The sequence below is a fragment of the Phascolarctos cinereus genome, unplaced genomic scaffold (assembly GCF_003287225.1).
Source record: "Phascolarctos cinereus isolate Bilbo 61053 unplaced genomic scaffold, phaCin_HiC Scaffold_5;HRSCAF=322, whole genome shotgun sequence".
Lineage (NCBI taxonomy): Eukaryota > Metazoa > Chordata > Mammalia > Diprotodontia > Phascolarctidae > Phascolarctos > Phascolarctos cinereus.
Window position 1 is genome coordinate 383,774,810 of NW_027555958.1, and position 26,510 is coordinate 383,801,319.

At 40.9% G+C, this 26,510-nt stretch overlaps 1 protein-coding gene across 4 annotated transcripts in view; it reads right to left on the minus strand.

Moving 5' to 3' along the window:
- NR5A2 (nuclear receptor subfamily 5 group A member 2) overlaps nt 1-26,510 on the minus strand; it is a 185,564-nt gene that overhangs the window by 149,822 nt on the left and 9,232 nt on the right. Inside the window, exons 1-4 of one of the 4 annotated variants that reach the window (XM_021003102.2) lie at nt 21,944-22,205; nt 17,160-17,278; nt 15,551-15,692; nt 11,733-12,382 (exon numbers count right to left, since the gene is read on the minus strand). In XM_021003102.2, the coding sequence (XP_020858761.1) occupies nt 11,733-12,382; nt 15,551-15,692; nt 17,160-17,278; nt 21,944-22,025 (993 nt within the window). In that variant the 5' untranslated portion in view covers nt 22,026-22,205. Of the gene's footprint in view, nt 1-11,732; nt 12,383-15,550; nt 15,693-17,159; nt 17,279-18,413; nt 18,755-18,897; nt 20,861-21,943; nt 22,206-26,510 lie in introns of those variants that run through there. The other 3 variants (XM_021003098.2, XM_021003099.2, XM_021003097.2) reach the window with 3 other exon arrangements.

Genomic DNA, 26,510 nt, shown 5'->3' on the forward strand with positions numbered 1-26,510 from the left:
TGTGAGGGTATGTAAAGTGATGAAGAGCAGGTAAGAAGATATTTAATGCATCTTTTTAAGACTGTTCAGGATATTTGGATTGTGGTATTTAGAGAAGACTAAGGATGAGGCCTGGGTCCTAGGTGTGGCTCTGCCACTATTTAGCCTTGTGACTTTGGACAAGTCACTTCACAGTTCAAGGCTTCATCTATAAGATGAAAGAGATGGACAACATGACCTCTGAGGTTCTTTCCCATTCTCAAAAGTCTCTGCTTTGCTTGGTGCTGCTTAAAAATAAAGTCAAGAGTTGGGATCTGCTTTTAATCTCAGTTTTTGGAGAAAAAAACTTGAGAAACTGAAATATGCGTGATCTAACAACTTTAGATTCACGGTTCAGTGGGCTACATATGCACAACCTTTACCACTGAGGATTTTGTCTCCTTTAAGTCTTGTGCATCTTAATTCAATCCAATTCAACCAGCATTTGTTGAGAGCCTTACTATCTATTTCGTTCACATGAAAAATGTGTTTCTGATTTAAATGGCACAATAATACTGCTCTCCCAGATAAAATATTTGTGTAAACAACCTATCTAGAAATGTGAGAGTCAATCCACAGGAGGGGGTCTTGATGCAGAAGAATTTTTTGGAAAATACTTAAACATAGGAGGATGATGGAAAACTGTTTACATCTATCCTCTTAAAGTGAAGGGGAAAGAAAAAAAAGAAATCACATTGCTGGGCTAAGGATACTAATTTGAGGTTAAATTCTGCCCTTGCATACTCTAATTGCACAATGGAGGAAAGACTTTAGCACTATTGGCCAATGGTTCCATCATATGTCATGTAAGGAAGAGCAATCCTATAGAATCAATGTTGGCTTTTGGTCAAAATGTTAATCCTCTCTGTTAAGCAATCCCAGCTACATTACCAAATATTCCAGATAACATAATTTTTTAAGCTTTTTTTTCTGCAAGAAATATGCATTCCCTGTATAAGATATACAACCGGATGGCAGAGGATTCATTTTTCACCTCCCTGATAAAATTTCAACAGTCTTTATTAGTCTACATATGATTTCTGAAACATACAGAAACTTGGTCCCTCAAGTTGAGAACATGACATTTTAAAATAATCCCACGTAGAAACTGAAAACAAAAGAGATACCCAACGATCAACTGGGGAATGGCTACACTAATTGTGATACATAAATGTAATGGAACATGACGACTTCATAGAAACCTGGCAAAATGTACATGAAATGATACAAGTGAACTAAGCGGAACCAGGAAAACAATTTACATGGTGCGTGCAGCAGTGTAAATGATAAGAACAAAATAAAATAAAAAATGATCCCTGTCTAATTGCAGTGATCAAACTGGCCCTGAAGAAGAGAGGGAGAAATGCACTCCCCACCTTTCCTCTCTGAGGCAGGGGACTCTATGGTACACTTCATGTAGTGTCAGAATATTTCAATGTAGTTGTTATTTTTGCTGAAATGCCTCCCCCTGTTATTCTTTGTTAAAAAAAATTGGTTCTCTGGGGAAGGGGTGGGGGGGTGTATTTGGAAATGAAAGTGATGTAAAAACAAAAGATATCGAGAAAATGAAGAAGAACAAGAAAATCATACTATGAGGGAAAATTAAAGCGAGGACTCCCAAGAAAGAATGAGTTGATGAGTTGAGTCATGTCTGCCCTTAGAACTGAAGCTTGCAAAGCCAATATTCCATGGAAAACTTGCTCCCATGATGAGTTTGGAGCAAAAAAGAAAAAAAGAAAAAAAAGAAATGGGTTAGAGGGCTTGGTTTGAAATTCTTTATGTGCTCAAGCTACATAGACCACATACAGATATAGATGGAAAAAATCTGCTACAACAAAACTACCCTTCCCTCCACTCCTCTTCCCAACCCTTCTGGTCCCCTTCTCCATCTCCACTCTTCAAATTGGTGCCACTAAATAAATGATCACATATAAGTAGATTTACACACCATTCTAGTATTGGCATACTATGCAATGGAGGAATGAAACCTAATGGCATTTAAAAATGAAACACATGTCCAATACTCTGTTTCATTTCCCACTCTTTCTAATCTCAATCCCCATTAGATTGTCATTTTCAGCATTTGAAGCATCCGGTCCCATTCAACCTCATTTTAATTCAAAACCCCCAAAATCCTGAACCAGGTGTCAATGATTTCTTGGGCTCTGGGGCTACACAAAACAATGTGTCTGGATGTGGGAAAGGAGAATAGAAAAGAAATAGGAAGAAGAGAAGAGAAAGGAAAGGAGGAGAAAGAGAGAAAAAGGAAAGAAAAAGCTCTTTCAGTGCTAGAAGGGCAGCTCAGGAGTCTAGCAGATCTATGCCATTGACACATCCTAACTTGTGACTTATAGGCAAGGCACCAACTCAATGGAAAGAACACTGAATTTGGAGTCACTGGACATGAGTTTGAATTCCACTTTGAAACCAGAAAGTTTCATCTGGACATAACAATAGTACTCTGGAGGAATCACATGACAGGTACTCTGGGATTTTAGGCAAGCGACATAAACTCTTTGGACTTCAGGTTCCTCATTTGTCGAGCAAGGGGGTTGGGTTAGTTGACTTCTTGAGTTCCTTTTAGTTCTGGGGCTACGAACAGGTATCGTAGAGAACTCTAGATGAGTTGTTGATCTGCATGAGTGGAGAACATTCTCACCCTGGGTGTTCCCTGAATTTGTGAAACCATAGGTCTGGAGAAGAAAAAAATGGGTAGTGGGGAGGAAATCAGGTGGCAAAATGCCACAATGCATTACCTCAAGACCCCATCAATAGCACTGGCAATATAGATGGTGGATATTGCTACCCACAGCCTAGAAAATTAAAGGCATTGGAAGGAGCAGAAAATTAGACCTTAAATAAGACACCTTGAGATAGAACAAATTGTCCTTTTAGGTGATAGAGAGTCATTGTTCTCGAGGATGGGAGGTGTCCTCAGGTAAAGACTTAAATGGGCTCTAGTTTGAAGCAGGCTTAAATGCCCAATCTCTGGAGCCATTGTGCAAATGGATTTTGAGCCCCCATAGACCTATATGATCAACTTCTTAAGCTGCTGAAAAATAGGTCAGAACAGTCATTCTTTACTTATAGCGGCTTAAACAAAAAGAAAGAAAAAAAAGAGAGAGAGAAGTCCTGCTTTGCCTTTTCATTCAGAGGCCAAAGTCCCACTTAAAGCGTGCTAAGGGATGTCACATATATGAGTCACAGATTTGGGATTCCACCCACCCTCTTATTGATTGACTGGTTTTGAAAGCTGGTTTAGAGCACAATTGAGTTGCTTCCATCAGGAGGAAGACTTGGGGAGTTTTTACTCCTGAAAACTCACCACCTCTAACAAGTAATACCATTGTTCAAGCTTCACCCAGGAGGGAAAGCCCAGGAACCACAGCTTGCTGATCTATCTCAGCAAGAAGGTGTATGTGAGGTGGCAAGCACTGTTTCCATCCCACAACCTTTCGTAACTAGGGCTACACCTACCCCTAAAACAAAATTTCAAACTTTTTAGCAGCTGAATAAAAGCATTAAGATATGATAGGTTTGGAGGTGGGGGACCTGAGTTTGATTCTAGGCTCTAGTGCTTAATACCTGTCTGACTTTAGGCAACTGATTTTGCTTCTGTGTTTGAAGTGAGAGACCGAGTCTCGGTGATCTCCACAGTTCAGGCTAGCTTTAATCTGATGGTCTTATACCTCCTCATTATGTTATTTGGGGGTTGGCATAAAGAAGGGAAGAAATATTTATAATGTGTCTACTGTGTGACAAACCCTGTTCTTAACACTTGTTACAAATATTACCTTATTTGATCCCTACAACAACCCTGGGAGGTAGGTGCTGTTATCATCCCTGGTTTACAGTTTGAGGAAGCTGAGGCAACAGAGGTTAAGTGACTTTCCCAGGACCACTCAGTTAGTATATAAGTCAGGATTTGAAGTCAGGTTATAATGACTCTAGTTCCACTTAGCTGGCTCAGGGGAAGAGCAGAGACAGAATAGCTGTTACTACTGATAACGTCCAGATTAAGCTTTTGGGAAGTGATTTATTGAGACAGATTAGGTGGATAGGTCAAGAAGACCTGAGTTCAAATCCAGCCAAGGAGACAGAGAAGCTGTATGACTTTGGACAATTCCTTTATCTTCTGTCTGCCTCAATTCCCACATCTGTAAAATGGGGATGATAATAATAGAGCCTATTGTCAGGATAAAATAAGACACTATTTGTAAAACCCTTTACAAACCTTAAGATACCATATGAATGCTTATTATTCTTCTTTCTGTGTGGCCCAGAACTCCCTGTAAAGTCTTTTTCCTACAATCCAACAGTTCCAGGAAACTTCTTTTATTACTATCTCCTCTGAAGGCATTTTAATCAACAGAGCCCATGGCCCTAACTATAAGGAACAGACTGTTGGAATTATAATGGATTTAGAGTTGGAAGGAAAACCTTAGAGGTTTTCAAATCCAACCCCATATTTTATATATAAGGAAACTGAGGCCCAGAGAGTTTAAGTGATTTGCTTAGGCTCAAAGTGTCAGAGGCAGGATATGAGTCTGCTTCTTCTTTACTCCAAGTCTGATGTTCTGCCCCTCTGTGAGCACCATGGGATAGAGACCAACTTCTGTTTGAGGACAATGGGGTATCCCTGCGCTCCTCTCTCTCACCCACGGAGGACACCTGAGCCCTGGGGTAGATTAATTCCAGCTCGGTTCTGTGCTTCTTCTCACTTTGTTTCCCCTTTCAGCCTGAGCTATCCTCCTAAACGGGTTCAGGAGTTGGAGCTAGTTACTAACTAGCTGTGAACAGGAGAATGAACAGACAGACCAGTACTAACTAGTCACCTATCTGCAACCAGTTAGTCAAGGACCTTGTAATGCTGGCAAGATGGCTCTGACTGGTTTGTGTCTTTATGCACATGTAGCTTCAAGTCTGGACAGTGGCAGGCTGATCTTTGTCCGAAAGGTGCCTTTTATACTCCAAAGGACACACTCCTGGTTTGGGCTGCTCCTTCTCAGCCCCAGGAGAGGACAGAGGAACAGCCTTAGCAAGAGGCGGCTTTGCTGGTCCTGAGTCTTTTCACCCAGGCCCTGGGTGTGGCCATTATGCTCGCCATAACTCCAGGAGATAATGAAGAGATTAATAGGAACCGGAAGCATCTCACAACATGAACAAGCAAACACAGTGGGAGGTTAGGTTCCTAAAGGCCAACACTCCCACTAAATATCCTGGATTCTCATGCAGGATATGTTCACACGGACAGTTGGCTGATAGAGTCGCATGTTGTGCTATTGAATCTGATGGAAGTGAATTTCAGAATATGTAAACTGGAGGTTTTTTTTTAAATCAAGTTTTCTGTATATTGCTAACTGACCACTTTTGAAAGCTAATTACTGCATGGCCCTCATGTAGCAGAAAAGATACCTATCGGAATCATATCAAAGGATAGTACTTCCTCTGACACTTACAAGCCATGTAATCTTGTACAAATCACTTAATCAACCAATCAGTAAACAAGGATTTATTAAGTGCCCATCATTGTGTATATATTAAAGGCCTACTCTATGCTAGGCACTGCTGAGGCCAAGAGCTCTTACCCTTTTTGTGATATGGTGAATGTTTTCTCAGGATGTTTTTAAAATAAAATAAAATACATGGGATTACAAAGAAGCAAAAAATCAAGGTGTGTTATTTTTCCCATCTAAGTTCCCAGACTCTCAGAAATCTACCCATGAAGCTCTCCAGTATAAGCACTGGAGACACAAATACAGTGAATGAAACATCTCTGATTTTCAGGTTCCTCAGTTGTAAAATGGGAATGAAAATATTTACTTTACCTACTTCATTGGCTTGTTGTAAGGAAAATTATTTTTAAAACCCTAAAGGGCTACAAAACTCTGAACTATTAATATTTAAGAGTATCAAACTTTCTTTTTTTTAAACAAAGCATAAGATTACCCATGTGGTACAGTGAAAAGATCACAGGCCCTGGAATCAGAAGGCCTCAGTTCAAATTCTTATTCTGATGATTACTACCTGTGTGACCTTGGGCAAGTCATGAACCCTTGCTGGGCCTCTGAATCCTCATCTGTAAAATGAGGGGGTTGGACCCAATGACCTTTGAGCTTCTTCAAACTCTGGAGCTATGAATCTATGGCTCTTTTTCTAGTTTATGGTGTCCTGGATAAAGTTGTCAAATGAACAAAAAAACTAAATTTCAAATATAGATTTTTAACTTGAAAAATCTTTAAATATATATTGGTTACCCACAGAACAGAAGAAACCAATGTGGATTAAGAATTTTGAGATGCCTTCTTTAGAATAGACCGTATTCCTTTCAAAGGACTGATTTGAAGAACTGGTTCATTCAACACACTGTGGACAAGGAAAGACTAATGGGGATGGTAACTTTTGCTTATGAGCAGTAGTCCACATGAGTAAGTGATATTAATTTTCAAGGTCTACTATTCCAGCTCTCCCTACTCTGACAACCTAGTCTCTAAATCCAGGTGAAGAAAAACAAAAAGCAATCACAAACAAAACCAAACAAGCAAAGCTCTTGTTTTTCTCTCTGACACAGGAGAGGCTACCTGAGGAAGTAGTTGATGCCCCTTCGCTGACAGACAGTTCATTTGACAACTTTATCTGGGAAACCATTCTTGAAGAGGACCAATGTCATAAGGAGGGTGATGTCTTGATTTGCAATTGAATTGGTTTTAAGTGAGGCAGGGCTGTGCAAAGTCATCAGAGTCCAGTGGCAAGACATAAGTAAAAAGATTGGAGAAGGCCCCCTACAAGTCTGATATTCTATGATTCTGAGAAATTTAATTTGCATTCAGAAACAATATTACTCCTGACTTTAAAAGTGGTTTTTCAATGTTTTCTTCCTTCTTACAGCCTCCTTATTGGAATACTTTATTTTGTAATCAGGGAAATAAAAACCTAGGCAGGGGTGTGTGTGTGTGTGTGTGTGTGTGTGTGTGTGTGTGTGAGATTTGGGGAGGTGTCATTCAGGATTAACTGTAGGGTACAAAATGAATTGGTAAGAAGCCTGTGGTTAGAACTTACAAGTCTCAAGGACCAGCCTCATAGTGAATGAAAGAATGAAAGAAAAAGTCCAATAGAATCAGGTGCAGTCTTAGATATTATGCACATGCTCTCCTTTACCACACTTTTTAAGAAAGGAATGCTTAAACAAATTTACCACAGAATCAAACTTAGATTGGATCAGATTCCATAGGTTCTCAGATTGGTGAGGCAGTATGGTGTAGACAGAATATAAAGATTACTGGATTTAGAATCAGAAGGTCTGGTTGTAAATCCCATTTATATTAAACCATATACTAGTCCTTTGACAATGGGTACACTTAGATTCTCTTCATGTCACTATCCTCATCTGTCAAGTGATGTTAATAATACTTATAATACTTCACAGAACTATTATGAGAAAAACCCTTTGTAAACTGTAAAGTGTCTTGGCAGTTGTGAGTTTTTATCACTGAGGATTGAAGAAAGGTATCAAAAATAGTTTTTCAGGCCATTGAAATCTGCCTGGAGATAGTTTTGGAGACTGATTACAGGAAAATTAAGCTTTTCCTATTAAAAAACTTCTCTGCTTTGTAGAGATTTGATTTTGGAAGTTGCCAAGTTCCTATTCCATAAACTTTTAAAGTAACTCGAAAAATCTATTTTCCCCCCACAGAAAAGCTAGTTAAGAATTCATAGCAAAATTATTTTAGATTCACTGCTATTGCATGGGTCAGGGTCATTAATCTTAGGAAGGATTTTACATCTCTATCCTCAGAATCCTCTTAGGGCTGTGTATCACTTTGACTCAGTGATATCACTACCAGGAATAGACCCTAAAGGGATAAATGAAAGAGGGAAAAGTCCTATATGGACAAAACATATTTACAGCAGCATTTTTTTTGTTTTAACAAAAAGTAAAAAACAAAGGAAGTGTCCATTATCTGGGGAGTGGCTGAACAAATAATGGGGATAGGCATGTAATGGAATATAATTGTGCCAATGATACAAAAATTCAGAAAAATCAGATTTTTATGAACTGATATGGAGTGAAATGATCAGGACCAGGAGATCAGTTTACATGATGACCACATGTTAATACTGTAACTGAAAAAAACCCTTACAAACAAATGGTGAAAGACTTAGGGACTCAGATCAATGCAATGCCCAATCATGGCTCTGGATGACTGATGATGAATCATTCTTTCCATTTCTTGGCAGAGCAATGATCGACTAAAGGTTCAGAATGAAACAAATGTGTGGGTTTGTTTTGTTTGAGTATACTTATTGTTATAAAAGAGGACTTTCTATAGTAGCAAGGGAATTTTGGGAGGAAATGGGGAAGAATCATAGAGCGATTTTTTCTTAAAAAAGAGAAAGGAGTGTTGATGAAAACATTCAAAAATATATAGAAGGGATCAAGAAGTTCAGAAGGAGTTATTGTTGGAACTATATAAAAATGTAGTATATGCCTTAAAAAACCAAACTGTATGTCATAGTCATGGTTTTGCCCCCCAGTTCTGTTCTTTGTGTAAGGAAATGTTTATGTTGCTGTTGTTAATATCATCATCATCATCATCATCATCCTCATCCTCATCCTTTTAGGATATCTAGTCTCTAGATGTTCACCCTATATTCATTAGCTGCTCTAGATTTCCTATTCTTATTTTCTTGCCTAGGAGAACTGCCCACACCCAAAGTTGGAGAGAAATAATTGGAAGCTAATTTACTATCCTTTGGATCCATAAATATAAGTTTTTCTTCATGGAAGGAAGTCTTGTATTTGCCTTTCATTTCCAAAGACAGAATGAAAAACTGAAAACCAGAGGCCGCTATGGGACACGTATTGCTTCTAAATGACTGGAAGGAACTACCACTAGCCAGAAGATGCCATCTCAAAATTATTTGTAAGGCTTTGGTTAAAGTGAAATTTTTTAAAAAGTTCACTATTGGCCAGCCTAGTGCCTTTTTACTATTATCTATTCTCTGTATATTTTCTATTTTTTTTTAATCCACCCCGATTTCTTTTTAGGACGGAATGGGAGATATATATGAATTCGTGCATCCTAAATGTAGCATCAGGGGTTAAGAATCTGCCATAGTATCTACAAGGTAGAATAAAAAATAACTTTTACCCTCTTAAAAATTATTGAAGACCCCCCTCCTCTTTAACAGCTTTTGTTTATGTTGGCTATCTATCTATCTATCTATCTATCTATCTATCTATCTATCTATCTATCTATCTATCTATCTAATCCATTGTCCTTCCTTCCTTTTTCCTTCCTTCCTTACCATTTTAGAAATTAAAATATCTTGTTATTATGAAAATCATTTTGATCTTGAGTCTCCCCCCAGAAAATATCAGGAGCACCAATGGGGCCCATGGCCCACTGTTTTAGAAAATCAATAATTTCCAGGATATTAATGTTTTGATGCTTCATAAAGTTTTTCAATGCATGCCATTTAGTCAGTTATTCATCTACTGCTCTGAATGGTACATTGGTGTTCCCAAAGATTCCTTGTAGTTTTCTGTAGTTTTCTGAACTCTCCTGATCAATTACTCCAAAGTGGTAGACCTTGAGTGCCCCAGAAACCCTGGGAAAACCTCTCTCACTAATTACTAGTAATGTTATTATTACAGGATTGAGATATTATTGGTAGCCTGGAGATTTCTTCAGAGGCCAACACTTGCCTTTTTGGAGTTGAAGGGCACAAAGTATTCTTTGTCCTCTACAAATGTCTGTCTGCCCATCACTGTGGCACCTGTGAGTCTGTTTTCAATGTAAGTGATTTCAGGAGGGAAGACTTCATCTTTCAGCTATAGTAGACACCCATGTCTTTTTTAAAAATTGAAGTGATGCTAGTTAATGACTTGTGCCTATAAGAATAAGAGACCTTATATATAGTCTAGTGGAAGGAGCACTAGATTTGGCAAATGAAGACCTTTTAAATCCTAGCTTTACTATTTATTCCCTGTATGACTTCTGGTAAATCACTTAATGCAGTTAAGCAAATACTGATTAAATACTTACCATTGTTCAGATCATTATGGTAGGCACTGATGACACAAAGATAAAAACCTGAAATAATCCCTGCCCTCCAGGAGCTTATATTCTGGGGAAATTTAGTCCTCTTTGATTTCAGCTTCTCTAATTGTAAAAATGAAAGAACTGAACTAATTTATTTCTAATGTCTTGTCTACCTCTAAATCCAGTTAATTTCCTGCTACAGATGTCTTGTTACCCACTTTGCAAATCTCATCAGCCCATCAACATTTTTCAGTAGTTCCCTAGAATCTGTTCTTTCCCATACATGAGGAAGTCTCAGTGGGAAAGTGGGCAAGTGCTTTATCCTCAGGTTAAGAACCCCTGGTCTAGTCCGAGCTCCTAAGGAAACTAAGACCCAGGTGAAAGAGCTTCCATGGAAAGCATCATTTCCCTTTGTCCAAGCTCCTCCATAGTGTCTAGTCCACAAAGGTGATTATCACTAATATCAGAAGCTGAGCAGGATAAGGGTTTTCCTTCTCATTGAGTTCTTTGAGAGTAGGGACTTTCTTTTGCCTTTCTTTTTATCCCCAGAGCTGAACACAGTGCCTGGCACATAGTAGGTGCTTAATGGATATTTAATGACTTTTGTCAACTACTGAAAAGATTTAAAACACCTCCTGAATGTCACAAGCTGTGCAGTGACTAGAGTGTTAGAGATGACTGCCCTTCCACAGTGGGCATTAAAAGACAGAGAAATAGAGCTTTCTGGCTTTTTAGATTACTGACCAGTTCAACTGGAGACTTAGTAGTCCCTCCTGGACCACCTTCTTGTCAGTAACCTACCCATATTTTTTCAGCCTCATGTTTCAAGGTAAGGTACAATTAGAAGTGCAATTATGTAGTTAAATAAAGATCCTTAGGTAAGCAAATAACACAAGAGATTAAACATTTACGATACACCAATCCATTAAAAGACTAAAACCTGAATCAAATAGAGTAGCACTGGGCATTTTACACGTTTTCACATGGGTAAAATGTCATCCAATGACTATAAACATACCGTTGGAATCTACTCCCCAAGCAAACGCTTTACTAACCAAATGTCTAGGTAAACAGGTAGTAAATACCTATTAGACACAACTGACAAGTGGTATGTTTTGCATTCTTTGGAATGTAAATACAACTGCCTCAAGGTGTTGGCCTTTTTTTTTAAGTTAAAAGCAAGCTTATAAAGAAACTAAGAAATATACACCACATTTCAAAAGAAGAGTAATAATAATATTAATAGCTTACATGTATATAGACTGAAATGTTTGCAAAGCACTTCACATACATTATTTCTTTTGATGAATAATAGAATAGATCCCATAGACTTTCTGGCATTGATGCTACTGGGTTAGTGTAATAAATCAATGAAAGTTTAATTGAGTTATACAGTAAAAACCCATTATCACGCAGTTCATTATTACTATAGATATCTTGGGTCAAATCTTCTTCCTCAATGTGGCATATAATAAAAGTCTCCTATAAAGCTATATGACAATGATACCATTTCTGTCCCCGATGTCACTATTGTAATAGGTTCTTACTCTAGAAAACATACATGAAAACAACATAAAATGTATTATCAATGCCAGAAACTTCTTATTATGGCCAAAAGCAGTTATTCCTTTCCTTGCAGGGAATAATTGATAACAGCTCATGACCTACCTTGAGTTCTCGGAAGAATATGCTACTTCTGGCCCACTCAACAATGGAGAAGAGAGTTTGGTCGGCCATTTTGCACATCAGCCCAAACGTATTGAGCTTTTCATGTTTGCTTCTGTTGGCTTGCTCTTGCTGCAAGTAGGCCATAATTTTGGCTTGGACTTGTGGCTCATCTGGCTCACATTTCAAAAGTTCCAAGATCAGATGTGGGATACTTGCCGGTGAGCTTGTCTGGTAACAACTGTCCATGTATGAATAACCCATTATTGACTCTGGAGAACTAGTATAAGGATCAGGATACTCAGACTTGATAGCTCGACTTGGAAAGTGGCCATAGGTTTGGTAACCTTGCAGGCTTCCATGGGGTGGCATTGTCATGCTAATGGGAGAGGTTACAAAGGGACTTCGGTCATAGTCTGTAGGAGGCAAGGCAGTGTGGTTCAGAGGTAGGCCTTTTGAAACAGAGTGGATGTTCTGGATGGCGGAGGATATCGTCAGGTCAGTGGGCATTGCTTGGATCACCTGAGTCATGGCTTCCAGTTTAAGTCCATTGGCTCGGATAAGAGCTTTTTTCTGTTGCTTCAGGGCCCTGTCTCTCTTGTACATTGGTCCAAATTTATTTCTTCCCCCTCGCATTCGGTCGGCCCTTACAGCTGTTGGTCAAAAAAAAAAGAAAAGAAAAGGAAGAAAAGAAAAGAAAGAAGGAAGTAGGAGTATAAATAAAGTGCAAACCAATAGCATTCTTCAGTTCAAAAAACACTGTTCGGAAATGTTGGAAATTGACCAAAACTGGTTTTTTTTTGTGTGTGCGGTTGTTTTCATCACAATAGCTGCAGGATTCCAAAAAAGTCATGTCTTTTTTATTTATGAATTCTTTCCTGCAAATGTGTTTTGTCATCAGAAAAATATTTTGGACATGTTGGGTTATATTAACCCTTCAGTGGACTTGGGGAGTGGGGTATGCTTCATACCTGTCACTAAATAAAAAGGACTTTCTGTATTACTCTTTGACTGTTTTATTAGGAATGAATGTTAGTGTTTCTGGGCTAGAGTGCCATGTTGACTTAGGATTCTGTTCATAGACCCAAACTGCATAAAAGTTTTTAAAAAATAACTTATTCAGTGACACATTCCTAACTTAAGCTATGATTACTTTCAATAGGACATCTTTTCCTTGTGGAATCATCACGGCCCTTTCATAAGAAAAGTGTTAGGGACTTGCTACTTTGGGGAAATAATTTTCATCTCTCTTTGAAGAGAATTTGTCATATTACCATTTCCAAGAGAGAATGAGAGGCAATTTGGAACTTTCTGGTGTTATTAACATTAGAAATAGTGAAAACAAATTTAGTTCAACAACTGTGCGAGAAGTACCATTTTGCTGGGTTTTGTTATAGGGACATTTTCCACCATGGTCTATAAAGGGAGAGTCATAGCACTGTTGACCTTGAAAAGGACCTTAGAGATCTCTGAGTTGTAGGATCACAGGGTCTTAGACGTGAAGCTTGAAAGATACCTTAGGTATCACCTAGCCCTACCTCTCACTTTACAGATAAAGAAAGTAAAGGCCAGAGGGGTTAAGTTACTTGTCTAAGGTCACACAACTAAGTAAGCAGCAGACCTGGGATCCTTATCAGTTTACCAATGAGGAAACTGTAATCCTAAGTGACTTCCTTAAGATCATACAGCTATTTAATAACACTATTAACAATCACAGGCTTTCTAACTCCCAAATCCAGTGTCGTTTGCAACACAAGAAGATATTTCTCATGCTTATTTTTGTGCCTAATATATCAGTCAGTAGTTATTATCAAGCTCACACAAGCCAATGACAGTTAGATAGAAAACAGTACCCTCTGACGGCTTGTTGGCATAGGGTTAGCGCTAGAAGAGATGTTAGAAATTATCTAGTACTACTATTTCTTTTCCCAGGTAAGGACATATTAAGTGGATTGCCCCAAATCATAGAGGTTAGTCCGTGACAAAACTGGGATTTGAACCCAGGTCCTTCTAACTAGAGTTGAAATTTCTGGAGACTAATTTTTTGAGCTTTTTAGCCTAGAGATTAGTGTAACATTAAAACTGTAATATAAATTGTGGGTATTCATTATAAAGCACATAGTCACAAAGACCTTTGTACTTTATAAAATTTAAAAATCTGTGTTTTGCAAATATCCCAAACTGCAGGTCAGTATTAGGGAAATATATACACTAAAAGGCTTTTAAAAGTGAAAAAGCCTACTCTCAGAAAAAAAAAAGAAAGAAATCTAACCTATTATCCTTTGTCATTAAAAAAATTAAACTTAATTGAATATTGCCACTATGATTGGGAGAACAAAATGTATCATTTAAGAAAAATGAAGGAAAGTGATGTAACTTTGGATTGCAGAAACTATAAGTTTGGACATATGAACAAGAATGTATTTTGGGTTATATCAATGAAAAATGAAATGACCTTAGTTATTGACTGTCACTTCTATGCTAAGGACAAATTATGCTTTCTGAGTGAAAATTTTCCCCATCTCATACAGTAATTTAACTATTTTAAAATTAATATGACAAAGTACAGCCTCATGCTTTTTTTTTATTACCCTTCATAGAGGATTTCAGTATTTTGAACATAATAAAGTGGTACCCCCAAATTAAAAAAAGCTTTCTTGATATCATCTTAGCAATGACACTGATAACTAAGTGAAATAGCAATTTCCAACTTTTTAGAAGGAATAAAGTGGAAATTCAGTGGGAGTTGTTGGGATCTCTTTAAGCATTTGTACAAGACCTGAGTTTTTAAATAAAAGAAGAATAATAAACAAATTGGTGATTTTTGGACAAATAAACAAATGAGCATTTGATATCAAGTACTACATGCATATATTGGTGGGTCACCAACCCACTGACCATCCTGAGTTTATAAGCTATATATTTAAGCCATGGACACCTTGTAGATCAGAGAGTGGAAAACAAACATGGCAATAATCTATGGGCTCCAAATTATTTGCAGCAATCCCAGAGCACACTCACTTTACATCCTCATACTTGGTATGTAAAAAAAAAATCACAGTATACATCTTTCAATACCAAATTTAGAGAGAAGACTGAAGAATCATTCTCTTTCTTGTCAAACCAACACTACCCATTTAAGACAACATGATTTTCCACTTAGATTTCTTTTAAAATTCATAAAAGAATTAAAGAAAATCCTTCAGTGAACTTACACCAACTCTGATTTTTCTTACGTAGACTCAGAAAATAGCTCAAGAAAAACACATGGGAAAGATATCACATGAGAAATTACTGTTCACAGTTAATGACTCTTTAGTAATTACTTTGAGGCTCATGTCTATACATACATACATACATATATATATATATATAAAACCAAATGACAGTTCTAATCACACATACAAATACGGACTCAAACCAAGACAACTAAAAGACATAAAAATCTGTGATGGATTTTTTTTTAATTCTGAATTTCTATTTGTCCTATATTGATCTTTTGATTAGATCTCTTCTTATCTGGCCTGACCTTTTGTGCAGTGTTAAATAACCTGCCCTCTCCTTCTCCTAATAAATATATTTAAGTTGGTTGCTGTTTGTTTGTTTGTTTTTCCACTAGGATTTAACCACTTTTTATTGATACACAACTGGAACTTATGACTAGGTAACTGATGGCAGTCAAAACAAAAAAAAAAATGACATTTTATGTGATGGACCTTAGAGCCACAGGCTGAGAAAATATAGTGAACAAGATAGTTCTTTCTTAAAGTTAAAATGTTGCAGGATTTGAGGAGGCAGTATAATCTTCGGAAGAGTCTTACCTTCTAACTTCATTCCGACACTTAGGCATTTTTGAAATCGACAGTAAGGGCATCGTTTTCTCTGTGTTTTGTCAATTTGGCAGTTCTGATTTTCTATGCATGTGTACCTTTTGTTATTTTGGACTGTTCGCTTAAAAAACCCCTACAAAAGGGAGAAAACAGTGAAACATATAACTCAAGCACCAGGCTTCTCGGTTGGTGATTTCCTTAAAATAAAACATCAAATCTTTTTCATTACCCCATTTGAGTCCTGATGTGGTTCTGTGGTTTATTTTACATTTAAGCAGGATAGACCCTCCAAAAAAGTGCCAGGCTATAACTCAGATTTTCTGGCAACAGGGCAGTAGTATTGTAGATTTACGTCAAATCTTGGCTGGAGACTATTCTTTTCCTAATAGTCTGAAAGTAAAACACCCTATATTGACCACTATTTTCTGTGTATGTGTGTTTAAATTATGTCCTTTGGTCTGTTCTTAATATTTGTATTTCATATCTAGATATTCTTTGGGGATTGTGTCATTTTAAAATAATCTGATACAAATTAAGTAATAAATGGTCACAAAATGCAATGAAAATAGAATAGTGTGGAACCTCAGATCTTTCATAAACTCCAAAGTTAGCAACTGCGAGAGTTAAAGAATAATAAAGGGAAGTTATAACTCTAATGAAATATATTCAAACATGGGAACTCTTTGTTTTTTTTTCTTAAGGATAAAATGGTTTTAAAAAAAGCAAACATGTTCCATAAGAAAACAGAAGTTTGGATACTTGTAGTGTTTTGCCTATTTTGCTTTACTTTTTGGTTCAGAGGAATTAGGAATCAATTAGATTTGTAGTTTCTTAACAGATCTGCAAGAAGCTTTCTAGGTTCATCCTGTTAATCATATAAGGAAACTCCATCTTGCTGTGATGTAGGCAATGAAGAAGTTTACATGATGCACATTTAAACAGTTATATAGATTTTTCCACATTAAAAATGCACTAATGAAAAAGAGCTATCATTTCATTTAGAAGGTTTAAAGGTCTGCACTTCATAAAATACCATTGCCTTAATTGAAATAAGTTATAGGTGACATGTTATGAAACTAATCATATTGTTATAGTCTCATTTATTACGCTTTGCTTCTTTGCCATACATTTCCAAATAAATACTTGTGTTTCCGTTAAGGGATAAATGAGAATGAAACCATGGAAATGTAAATGGATAATTTTTTGTTGATGGCTAAAAAATAATATCAGCCCTGAACACTGACAATGAGATAAAATAAAATGTGTTTGAGAAATATATTCATCTTTTCTTTGAAGAAAAACAGTGCTCTAAATATTTACTAATCACTTGAAATCAATAGTTAAGGCTGTTGGAAATGGAGATCTTTCTCCAGTCACATCACTTTGAACAATAAAATATTTCAAAGAATTTAAGATGGCAAAGGCAATTTGGGGCAGCATGGGTTTTCTTTGCTTTATGATATTTTTCTAAGAATCTCCCCAAGAAGTGACCTCCCTTAATTAAAAAAAAATTAGCCTAAAGAATCCAAAGCCATTTAATGGCACATTTGTTTTTTGTTCTGAACTTTCAAAAATTTCTAGTTATCAATGTGTACCAAACCTTGCAGCTTTCACAGGTGAGAAGTCCATAGTGGTACCCAGAAACTTTATCTCCACAAACTGGACAAAGTTCTTCAAGATCCTCATCATAAGAGTAATTCACCATTTTAAATTGAGACACTGCAAGAGGCAAGAAATACAGACATGTACATATGCATACAGAGACATATCTCACTATACACCCCATTAATTCATCAGTGCCAGGAGTTTGGATTTTTGTAGTCAGAAACATCTCAGGGATTGTTGGGTGACAGACCCTTCAGAGACCCTATACCATTGAAGAAACTTTTTACATAACTTCTGTTGGATTGAGTTAAAAGAAAAAAAAACATATTGAAAGTAAAACAACAAGCAGCTTGTGGAACTAGGGAAGGTAGACTTTGTTTTAATTTGTAAAGTTATCTTTAAAAGTGTTAAAATCATCTTGGCACAAAATTTGAATTACTCTATAGAGGACCACAAATTAGAGAAGAAAGAGTAACTTAAAATTAACCCTTTAAGCGTCTTTCAAAGCACTCTGACAAAGACCAACTCCAAAATGTCACTTCTTGAAGGGTGGTGGTGGTATTTCCCCTTCTTCCTCCCAACACAACCCTTCCAGCAGACTGGCTTCCCTTAAGCGTCTGTTATGATAATAACACGGGACTGCACCAATTAATCTACCACACAATTTCATTCCTCTCCTGGCGGTTCTAGTCACAGTGCTGCAGGTTTAAAATACTGTACTGTAACCTAAAACCCTGGAAATTTGATTCTGAGTAGCAGCCCTTCTTTAACAAAAGCCTGACACTCCCTGGGCTCAGATCTGCTAGATTAATCGAAACATCCAAGTTTCCTTATCGACAGGGCTCCTGTGCTGTATGTACACTTTCATCTTCCCACGGTGGAAAATCTCCTGTGAAAAGGAAAAAAAAAGTGGAGGAGAGAAAAGGAGGGAGGAGAGGGAAGGGGACCCGAAGAAATAAAACAGAAAGAGGGGGAAGGTACACACTAGGGTTTGGTTTCGGGGTGAAGTATTGAAGCCCGGTAATGAATTTCACATGTTTCCGATAATCATTGCAAAACATAAACACCTTTAGATTTCCATGGTCAAGTTAAACACTAGTGAGTTCCCAAAGACGCGCCGGCCAACCATACCTGGATCAAGTAACCAACTTCTATGGAGAAAGGACGGCGAATGCCTCGCTGTAACTAAAAAGATGTATAAAATGTAAACAGGAAGGTCAGCAGTTAGAAGACACTGAAAAATATATACCTGATCCAACCACCCCGTCTAATTATATTCATTCACAAGAGGCGGCTGCCGTCTTCCAAGGGGGGAAATTGCTGCCTTTAAGCAACTTGGAGAAACCTCGGAGCGCGAAAAGGAGCTGGGAAAAGTGGTTAAAGGCAATTGCCCTGCCCAGCTCTGCCGGTACCCACTCCTGGAGACCCTCCTCTTTCACTTCCGAAATAAAGGCGAGCTCTTCTCTAGCTCATCCCTCTCTTCAGTCCCACGTTCCTCCCCTGCCCTGCTCGGCCCCTGCCGACCTGCTTCGAAAACAGCGCCCGAGCTAAGTTTGTTTTAAGTTAATCAATGGCATTTTGCAGCCAGGCGGGGGTGGGAAGGGAAACGGACGCCGGGGCAGCAGCAGAAGTCTCGTTTGATTTGTTTACCCGTTAAAGGGGAAAAATGTTTTCTCCCCAACGCCTCCCTCCCTTCCAATGACCCACAACGCACAGTACACTCCACTAACTACCTGTCCCATTTGCCGTCATCTCAGCAATGACAAGCAAAGTCCTCTTTGCCTGTGGATTTTGGGGGCCCCTCGGATCTGGGGCAGCTGGTAAAAGTCCCAAGTCTCCAGAGCAGAATGTGATCTCTTAAAAGTTGGAGCACGCAGCAGCAACAGCAACAGCAGCAACAGCGAAAGTCGAGGATCGCTTCGAAAATGTCCTCGACGGACCCCCGGAGATGCGGAGGACTTGGGGAAGATCTCTAGTCCCAATATTGCTTCTGAATGAAATTTACGCCTTGCTGAGAGGAGAAATGTTTCGCGGTGCTGGCGACGAGGTTGTAAGGCTCAAGGAAAAGCAGAGAGAGAAATAAAGGTTCTTCAGGTCTTATGGAGAGCCTATGGAGCGTCCCGGGGGGCTGTCATTCAGGCTCCCCCACTTCTATCGCCCAGCCCTCGGGCTTGGAGAACGTGTGTCGCAAGGCTAGAGGTTGGAGACTTGTTTGTTTATGAGCAAATCGCTCCCTATGATTCTTGATTTTGTTTTCATGGGACTTTTGGAACAGAAAAAAAAAAAGAACAAAAAACAAACAAAAAACAAAAAACCGAAGTGGACTTCACGTTAAAGTGTCCCCTGTCCCCCGAATCCTCGCCCAACAGATCGGAGGAGGCTCAGAGAATGCCGAACTGCTTTCCAATCAGATGCTCCTACTTTCGAGGACAGGGCATGAAGAAGATGGGGGGGGGGGGCGTACTTCTCAAGCTTCGGGAAAAAGCCAAAGCCAGATCAGGGAGGAGTATGGGCGCAGGAGGGAGGGAGAGAGAGGAGGACCCACTTTTCAGAACTTCCCAGTGACCTAGATGGAGAGGGTCACCGTACCCTGATCAGACTAGTTTAATAACTTGGGCAAACAGAACCCATACAATGTCACGCTTCCTCTCCAGCTCCAGAGTCCTCCTGCAGCTCTAGAGAAAAAGAGGGATGTTGCGTGAGAAGTGAGGGACTAAGGCTGGAAACTAAGAAACTGAGTGGGGGGGCAGAGAAGTTGGGTATACCGGGAGCCGAGTTAATCGAGCCCTCTTCCTTAGTGGATCTTTTTCCAATGGAGGAAACAATCTTTTCCCTTTGGATTTCTCTTTTAATCACTGAACAGGCACCTGCCTGCTACCTGGTTCGGTTGTGACTCGGAGCATCGAGGACAGCTAGGAACGAAAATTTCTCTTCCCAACACGATTTTCTCTCCCACCAAGGATGGGGGTTTGATAGAATAAATAACACAGAAAGGAGGCCTCCCCCACCCCAGTCTGGGGTTTGAACCCACAACCGAGTCCTTTGAGAAGTGGGAGTCGGTGGGAGACCAACCTTTTCTCAGCTCGTTCACAGGGTAGGGATCGTCCTACTTTTAGGAACAACTATTGAAAAAGCTGTCCTGTCTCGAATAACTTGCTTAAAAAGTTATTTTCTTTCTTTTTTTCTCTCTCTCTTCCTTCTTTACTTTTTTTTTAAATGGCAACTAACACCTCGTCCTCTAAAAATACAAAACGTCTAGGAAACACATAATCCATAGTATGAATGAGTAACTTTTCCTACTCAGACTTGGGAGTTTGAGACAGCCACAAAAAATACAAGCCCATTCTTAACTCAAGTACTTTAAAGGAAGAGAATTTAAATGGAGATCTTCCTTCAATTTTACCCTCTTGATCTACAGCCCCTCATCATTTATGGGGCTTTCGCCACTTGTGGCCAACTGGGCCTCTGGGGCAACCCATTACGATGCTCAGGAGTTGGTCTTGGAAGAGATCTTAGGTCTAAAAGGAGTCAGTCACCATTTCCCAGAAATGAACTGGGAAAAACCCTAATAATAACTGCTTTAAGGGGCTGGCTGAAGGACTCTCTTTAACCTCCCACTCCTTCAGTCACCCCTCCCTAGCTAACTTCATACTCGGGGTGGGCCTTCACCAGAAGTGTAGTCCCTATGAGCCTAGAGGGGACGAAGTCCTTCTGTATGTTGGCCCTTAACTATATGCGCTTTCACTCCTGGTCCCTTTTTAAGTACGCAAAAGGGGGATGGCAGGAAGTATTCCGAGATCACAGGCCAGGCAAACACCACATCCTGAGCGGTGGAGGCGGTGAAGATGGAAGAGCACCGGTGACTTTTCCTCGCATTGTTCCCTCCCACTCCAGCCAGTCTGCGCTCCCCCACCGCAGGGCAACTGCGATAAACTTCTAAGCTGCTTTAATGCAAGCCAGATCTGGAGCTGCTATTTAGGAGTGCGGTGAAAATATAGCCAGTGGAATTTATTTGTTTTCTTGTTAGCAATCAAGAGCCAGAGAAACAAATGGGACTTACATATTCCCAATACTCTGATTGAACTAAGTGCATCAGGCTAATCCGCCGGCCTTCCCACCCCCATCCCTTCTCTTTGCGCTGGGTTGTGTCCGGGAGGGGGTGCCCTTCTGGTCCCTTTAGCCCTTCTGATGGCTTTGAAGTTGGCCAAACACAGTCCTAGATCCCAGAACTTTTAGCCTGGTAGCCTCTAAGCCAAACCCTTCGTTGGCGGTCCTTCCTTTTTTTCTGGGCAATTTCCTTAGGCAGAATTCTCCCTTTTTCCATTGCTTCCCTCACCTGAAGTCAGAAAACTCTGGAAGTCAAAGTAAAGTTCTAACAATTTCTCCAGGCTAAGAACGTGCTCACACTTCTAAGAAGAGCTTCACTTGTTTGGGTCACTACTATCATCACTATTATTAATGTTATTGTTTAAAGTTCTGACCAGCCCTAAGTCTCCCGGCCGAGGATCGCAGCATCTCCAGTTAATTAGGAGAAGTAATTAGTCCTAGCTCGGGAAACCTCCACCCTGAATTGTTCAGAAGTCATAAACTTTTATGAAGGTACCTGGGGAAGGGGATGGCCCGGGATCCAGACCAGCTCGCAGCCTGCGCCCCAGTCGGTCAGCCACAATGCCTGGCGAGCTAGAAGGCAGCCAGCCAGTCCGATCCTCACCGGGGAGCCAGAGCCCGGGAACGAGGGAAGAAGGAAAAGAGGGAAGGCGCCGACCGGTGCCGCCTTACCTTGCATGTTTTCCGGCATTTGCCCCTGTTCCCCATGCGATCGCGCGAGTCCTAGGGCTTCCGTCTCCACTTTGGGTAGCATGACAAGACGGCTGCGGGCAGAGATGTGGGGTCCGTGTCTGTCTGGAAGCCCAGCACCTGGACACGGGCAGCACAGATTCAACTCGAGCGAATAGGAGAAAGGGGGCGATCGGAGAGGGATCACCCACTCCTTCCCCTCCCCTTTCCTCCTCCTCCGGCCTCGGCTGTTCCCCGCCTCCGGCCTCTGAGACCTCTCCTGCCCTGTGCTGTCCGGTCCTGCCCTGCCCTTTTATGTACGTTCTGTCCTACTCCTCTGCTCCCGCTCTGCCCTGGAGCTGAGAATAAGGGGAGCGCAGGTCAAGGGGCTAGACGGAGAGCACAGAGCCCGGACACTGCTGACTGGGTTTGCCTAGAGCGGCAACAGCAATTACTACAGCTGCCCGGAGGATTGATACACGCGGAGCTTCCAATCCGGGAGCTCTTTGCCGCGGCTGCTGCTGCTGCTGCGGCGGCTGCTGGCTGCTGCTGCCGTTTACTACTGCTGCTCCTGGACAGGGTCTTCCCTTGACTCCTTTCCCTCTTCTCCCTCCCTCCCACCTTCCCTCATGCTCAGGATCAGCAGGGGTCTCTCTCTCTCTCTCTCTCTCTCTCTCTCTCTCTCTCTCTCTCTCTCTCTCTCTCTCTCTCTCTCTCTCTCCCTCCCTCCCACTTCACTCTGCCCCTTCTCTGACTCTTTCTCTCTCTCTCTAAGAAGTGTTGAGTTCTGAAGTTCGTATCTGGTTTTCTTGCCTTATTTATTCCTCTAGCAGACAGCAGCACTTTTCAGCCCAGCGGTGCTGGTGTAGGGAGGGAAAGAGGGAGATGGGAAGGAGGGAGGTAAGTTCTGGGAACAGAGGGAAATGGTTCGAGGAAGAGGTGAAAAGGTGGGAATTGGAGTGGGGATGGTGGTTGGGGACTCCAGGGTTCTGACACCACCACTTTAACCAATGAGGAAGAGCTGCACACAGTAATTTTCTCTGATGCCCCAACCTTTCATGCCTCCACCCTCAAGGTAGCTGCTAAACCATTCCGAGATCCTATTGCTAGTTACGAGGTAACCTCTGTCTAAGGAGTTTACTGGAATCAAAGAAAGTGATCTATATTTGGTCGTAGGGAATAAGGAAAAAGCACTGGCTTGGAGGTGGGGTGGACCGAGGTGGAGAAATACCCATTTAAAAGAAGTAAAGAGGACTAGGGGATTGAATTCCTTCCGGGAGGGGGGGTGTCACTGTTCGAAGGTCTCACTTGCTTCATAACCTGTTCTCCTCCTGGCCTCTCCAGTCATATGGCAAGAATGGCTCTCCGACTGTGCAAGACCCCAAAGGTCACCTCTGAGGACGACACATGACAGGCTAACAAGGTGAAAACCAACATTTGCCAGGGTGGTGGTGGTGGTAGTGGTGGTGATGGCAATAAACCATGTTTTCGCACCTTTGCTCTTTTTACGTCTGAGCTTCCTTGGGGGTTATCCCTTTTTTTTCTTCCTTTTTGACATGGCCCTCGAGCCTTCAGATTTCGCATATTTTGTCAACATTTTTTCTTCTTCCATAAAAGACACAAAGATCAATCTGGGCTTTCAGTTTTTATGCTGGTGCCTCTGTCTCTTTGGGGGACGGATCTGCATGAGGTCCAGCGTTTTAAAGAAGTTTTAAAGACCATCTGCTACGCAATAGCATCAGCCACCGCCTCGGCATTCAGTGAGTGGCGATCTCTTCAAAGTTCTCAGACCTCATCCCAACAAGATGAAAACATTCTTTCCAACATTCTGCGTGCATTCCAAATGCCTCATATTCAGGATCTGCGACTGTGATCCCATAATTATTACAGCTCATCTCAATACACTGGGAAGAATTTGAATCTCAAAAGATCCGAAACTGAGTCTATTTGAATGGACTGGGATTATGCATTCAAGACCCCACTGTCCACTAGTTAGGGTAACATTAAAAGAAAAATATTGGAATCAGTGCTCTGCATAATCTGCATCTTTATATTGAATGGAGTAGGTCCAACTGCTTACTCACTCCCCTTCTCCATCTGACAACTTTCATTTTTCTTTTCAAAGTTTTCTGAAGCCACATGATTATATAGTGTTTTTTTAGCCGAGTTGTCAGATTTCAAAGAAAAAAATTAAATACACAGATTTCTGATTATTATTGTTATTGTTATTAAATTATGATTTCGAAGGACAGTGACTTTTAAGTACCTCAGACCTTCAAAATTGTATTTACAACTTGGTGTAATGAACAGTCTGGATTTGGAGGACATGAGGTTCAAATCCGAGTTTTGCTACATACTCCCCGTGTGGCCATGGACAAGCAGTTTAACCTTTCTGAGCCTCAGTTTCCACATCTGTAAAATGGAATTAGGTTACATGAACACTGAAGTTCCTTATAGGTTTAAATCTAAACGACCCAGATGATATTAAACTGTCCCTCCCCCAAAACAAACAAAAAAAGCAACATCTTCATATTTTAATTTGAGTAATGCTTAGTCACCAATGGCTTTGACCTATCCTGCTATGGTTGGATTGTGGTCTCCTCCCAAACTTCGAAGATTAATTAATATTTCTTAAAGCCCATAAAGTGTCCTTTATTGCAATTCAGAAAGCCTCCCTAAATCAGTTAAGTGCCCTTTTCCAAACTGTCACCACCAGCTTCTCTGATGGAGAGAAGATTATGCCCTGAAGCACTTATATCGACTAGCATCGGGTGTCCTCCAGATCCAAGTTCTCAGAGGATTAGAGGAGAGTTCAGGGTTTAGGGACAGTTGGGGAATGGTGGAGATGGGGGCGGGGAGATCTTTTAGGGCTACAGGGATTACTGGGTTATGACCTCACTAGTAACAAGCCTGATCCATCTGCGGGCTTTTTGATCGCCAACCAGCCAGAGAGCTCACGCTCAGAAAACTCCAACTTCTGAGTTTGGGGGAAAACAAAATCAAAAACAAAATAAAACTGTTTTGGGGTTTATCACTAGCTTCCGCAGTTCAGTCACTCCCCAACCCCTAATCCCATCCCAGCCCACTCCCTGGACACCTAGAACCTTCATTCCCAACAGCACATTAGGTGGTGAGAATGAGTGGTAATTATTATGGTAGTTAACAGACACGGGTCCATAATTTTACAATAATGAAACTTCCTAGGCGGTAAACGAGACCCCTCTCTGTCCTTCACACCAAACCGTGTCGCGAGATGCACTTTCCAGGACCCATGGGAGGTAGAGCACGAGAACTCACAGTAACATCAGGGAGAGGACCGCCACTACCTCTCGCTTTTCGGCTCACTGAGAGGCTCCTGGAAGTTGACTTAGTTTACTATCCCTAGCTCCAGAGAGGCCCCAGGTGCGGAGAGCTTTTTCAGGAGGCAGAGCCTAGAAGGACCTAGTCATGGAAATCCGAGGCCAAGGGAACCAACCCCCTGAGTTCAGCAGATCTCTCGCTGACGGTCTGGCCGTCTATCTTGTTCTTTCAGACCAGCCTCTCCTTTCACCACAAAACATGTTCTTGGGGCTTCTTCAGACAACCCAGTCGCGCTTCAGGCTAGAAGCAGACCAACCGTGGCTGTCTTCTCAAGAAGCCCGGCAGGCCGGGGAAAAGCAGAGAAGAGCCCTTCCCCCCGCCTCCTTAAAACCTGCTCCTATTGAGGGGGACCGCTGCACCACCTCAAGGTGAGACTCGCCAACTACCTAACTCCGTCCACTTTGTTGTAGCCACGGGGTTTACCTTTAAATATCATATCGAACCAGAATAGTACACATATTGGGTCGCAGCTTAAGTGTGCCACTCTCCCCACCCCACCCCTCCTTCCAGGTCAAGTCCTTAGGAAGTAAGTTTCACCGCACCTGCCTTCACTTTTCACTCTCTTTGGAGATGCGTTTCCCTTCCCCACCCCACCTCCACCCCACCCCCCAATCTAATTTCAGATTACTTCTAGTCTTTTCGGACAGATACCGTGAGAAATTCTGCTAATATTTAGCCCTATTGATGACCATTAGGAGCTAATAGTTGGAGGGGGGAAGGGGGCGCCGAGCGGGAAAACTAAACCCATATGGAGACAGAGAGGTGGGAATGATGGACGGATGATCAGTCCAAGTCAGACGGGCCAATTTCACAAAAATATAAGCCCCCCTCCACTTTCTAGGTGTAGGGTGCGAACAGACGACAGTTTCCCATTAGAGTTGGAGTTGGCAAAACTCCTCCCCTACCCTGGGGGTGACTGGGCTCTGGTTTCTGGGGATAATTTAACTTGGAGCTCCTCAAAGCCCTTCCCAAGAAGCAGGTACCTTAAGCAACCCTTGGAGGAAGCTCCAATTTAATTACCATCTCACTCTCGTTTCTTCCAGGCCTCTCTGTCAACTTCTAGCAAAGTGCTCCCCCCACTCCCTTCCGCCCATCCTCCCTCCTTACAATCAAGACTTCTCTCCTGAGTTCACCCGTCTTGGTTCTGACTTTGTCTTGGATGTCCTTGATTGACGGTTCCAATTATAAAAGATGATGGCTTGGGGAGGCT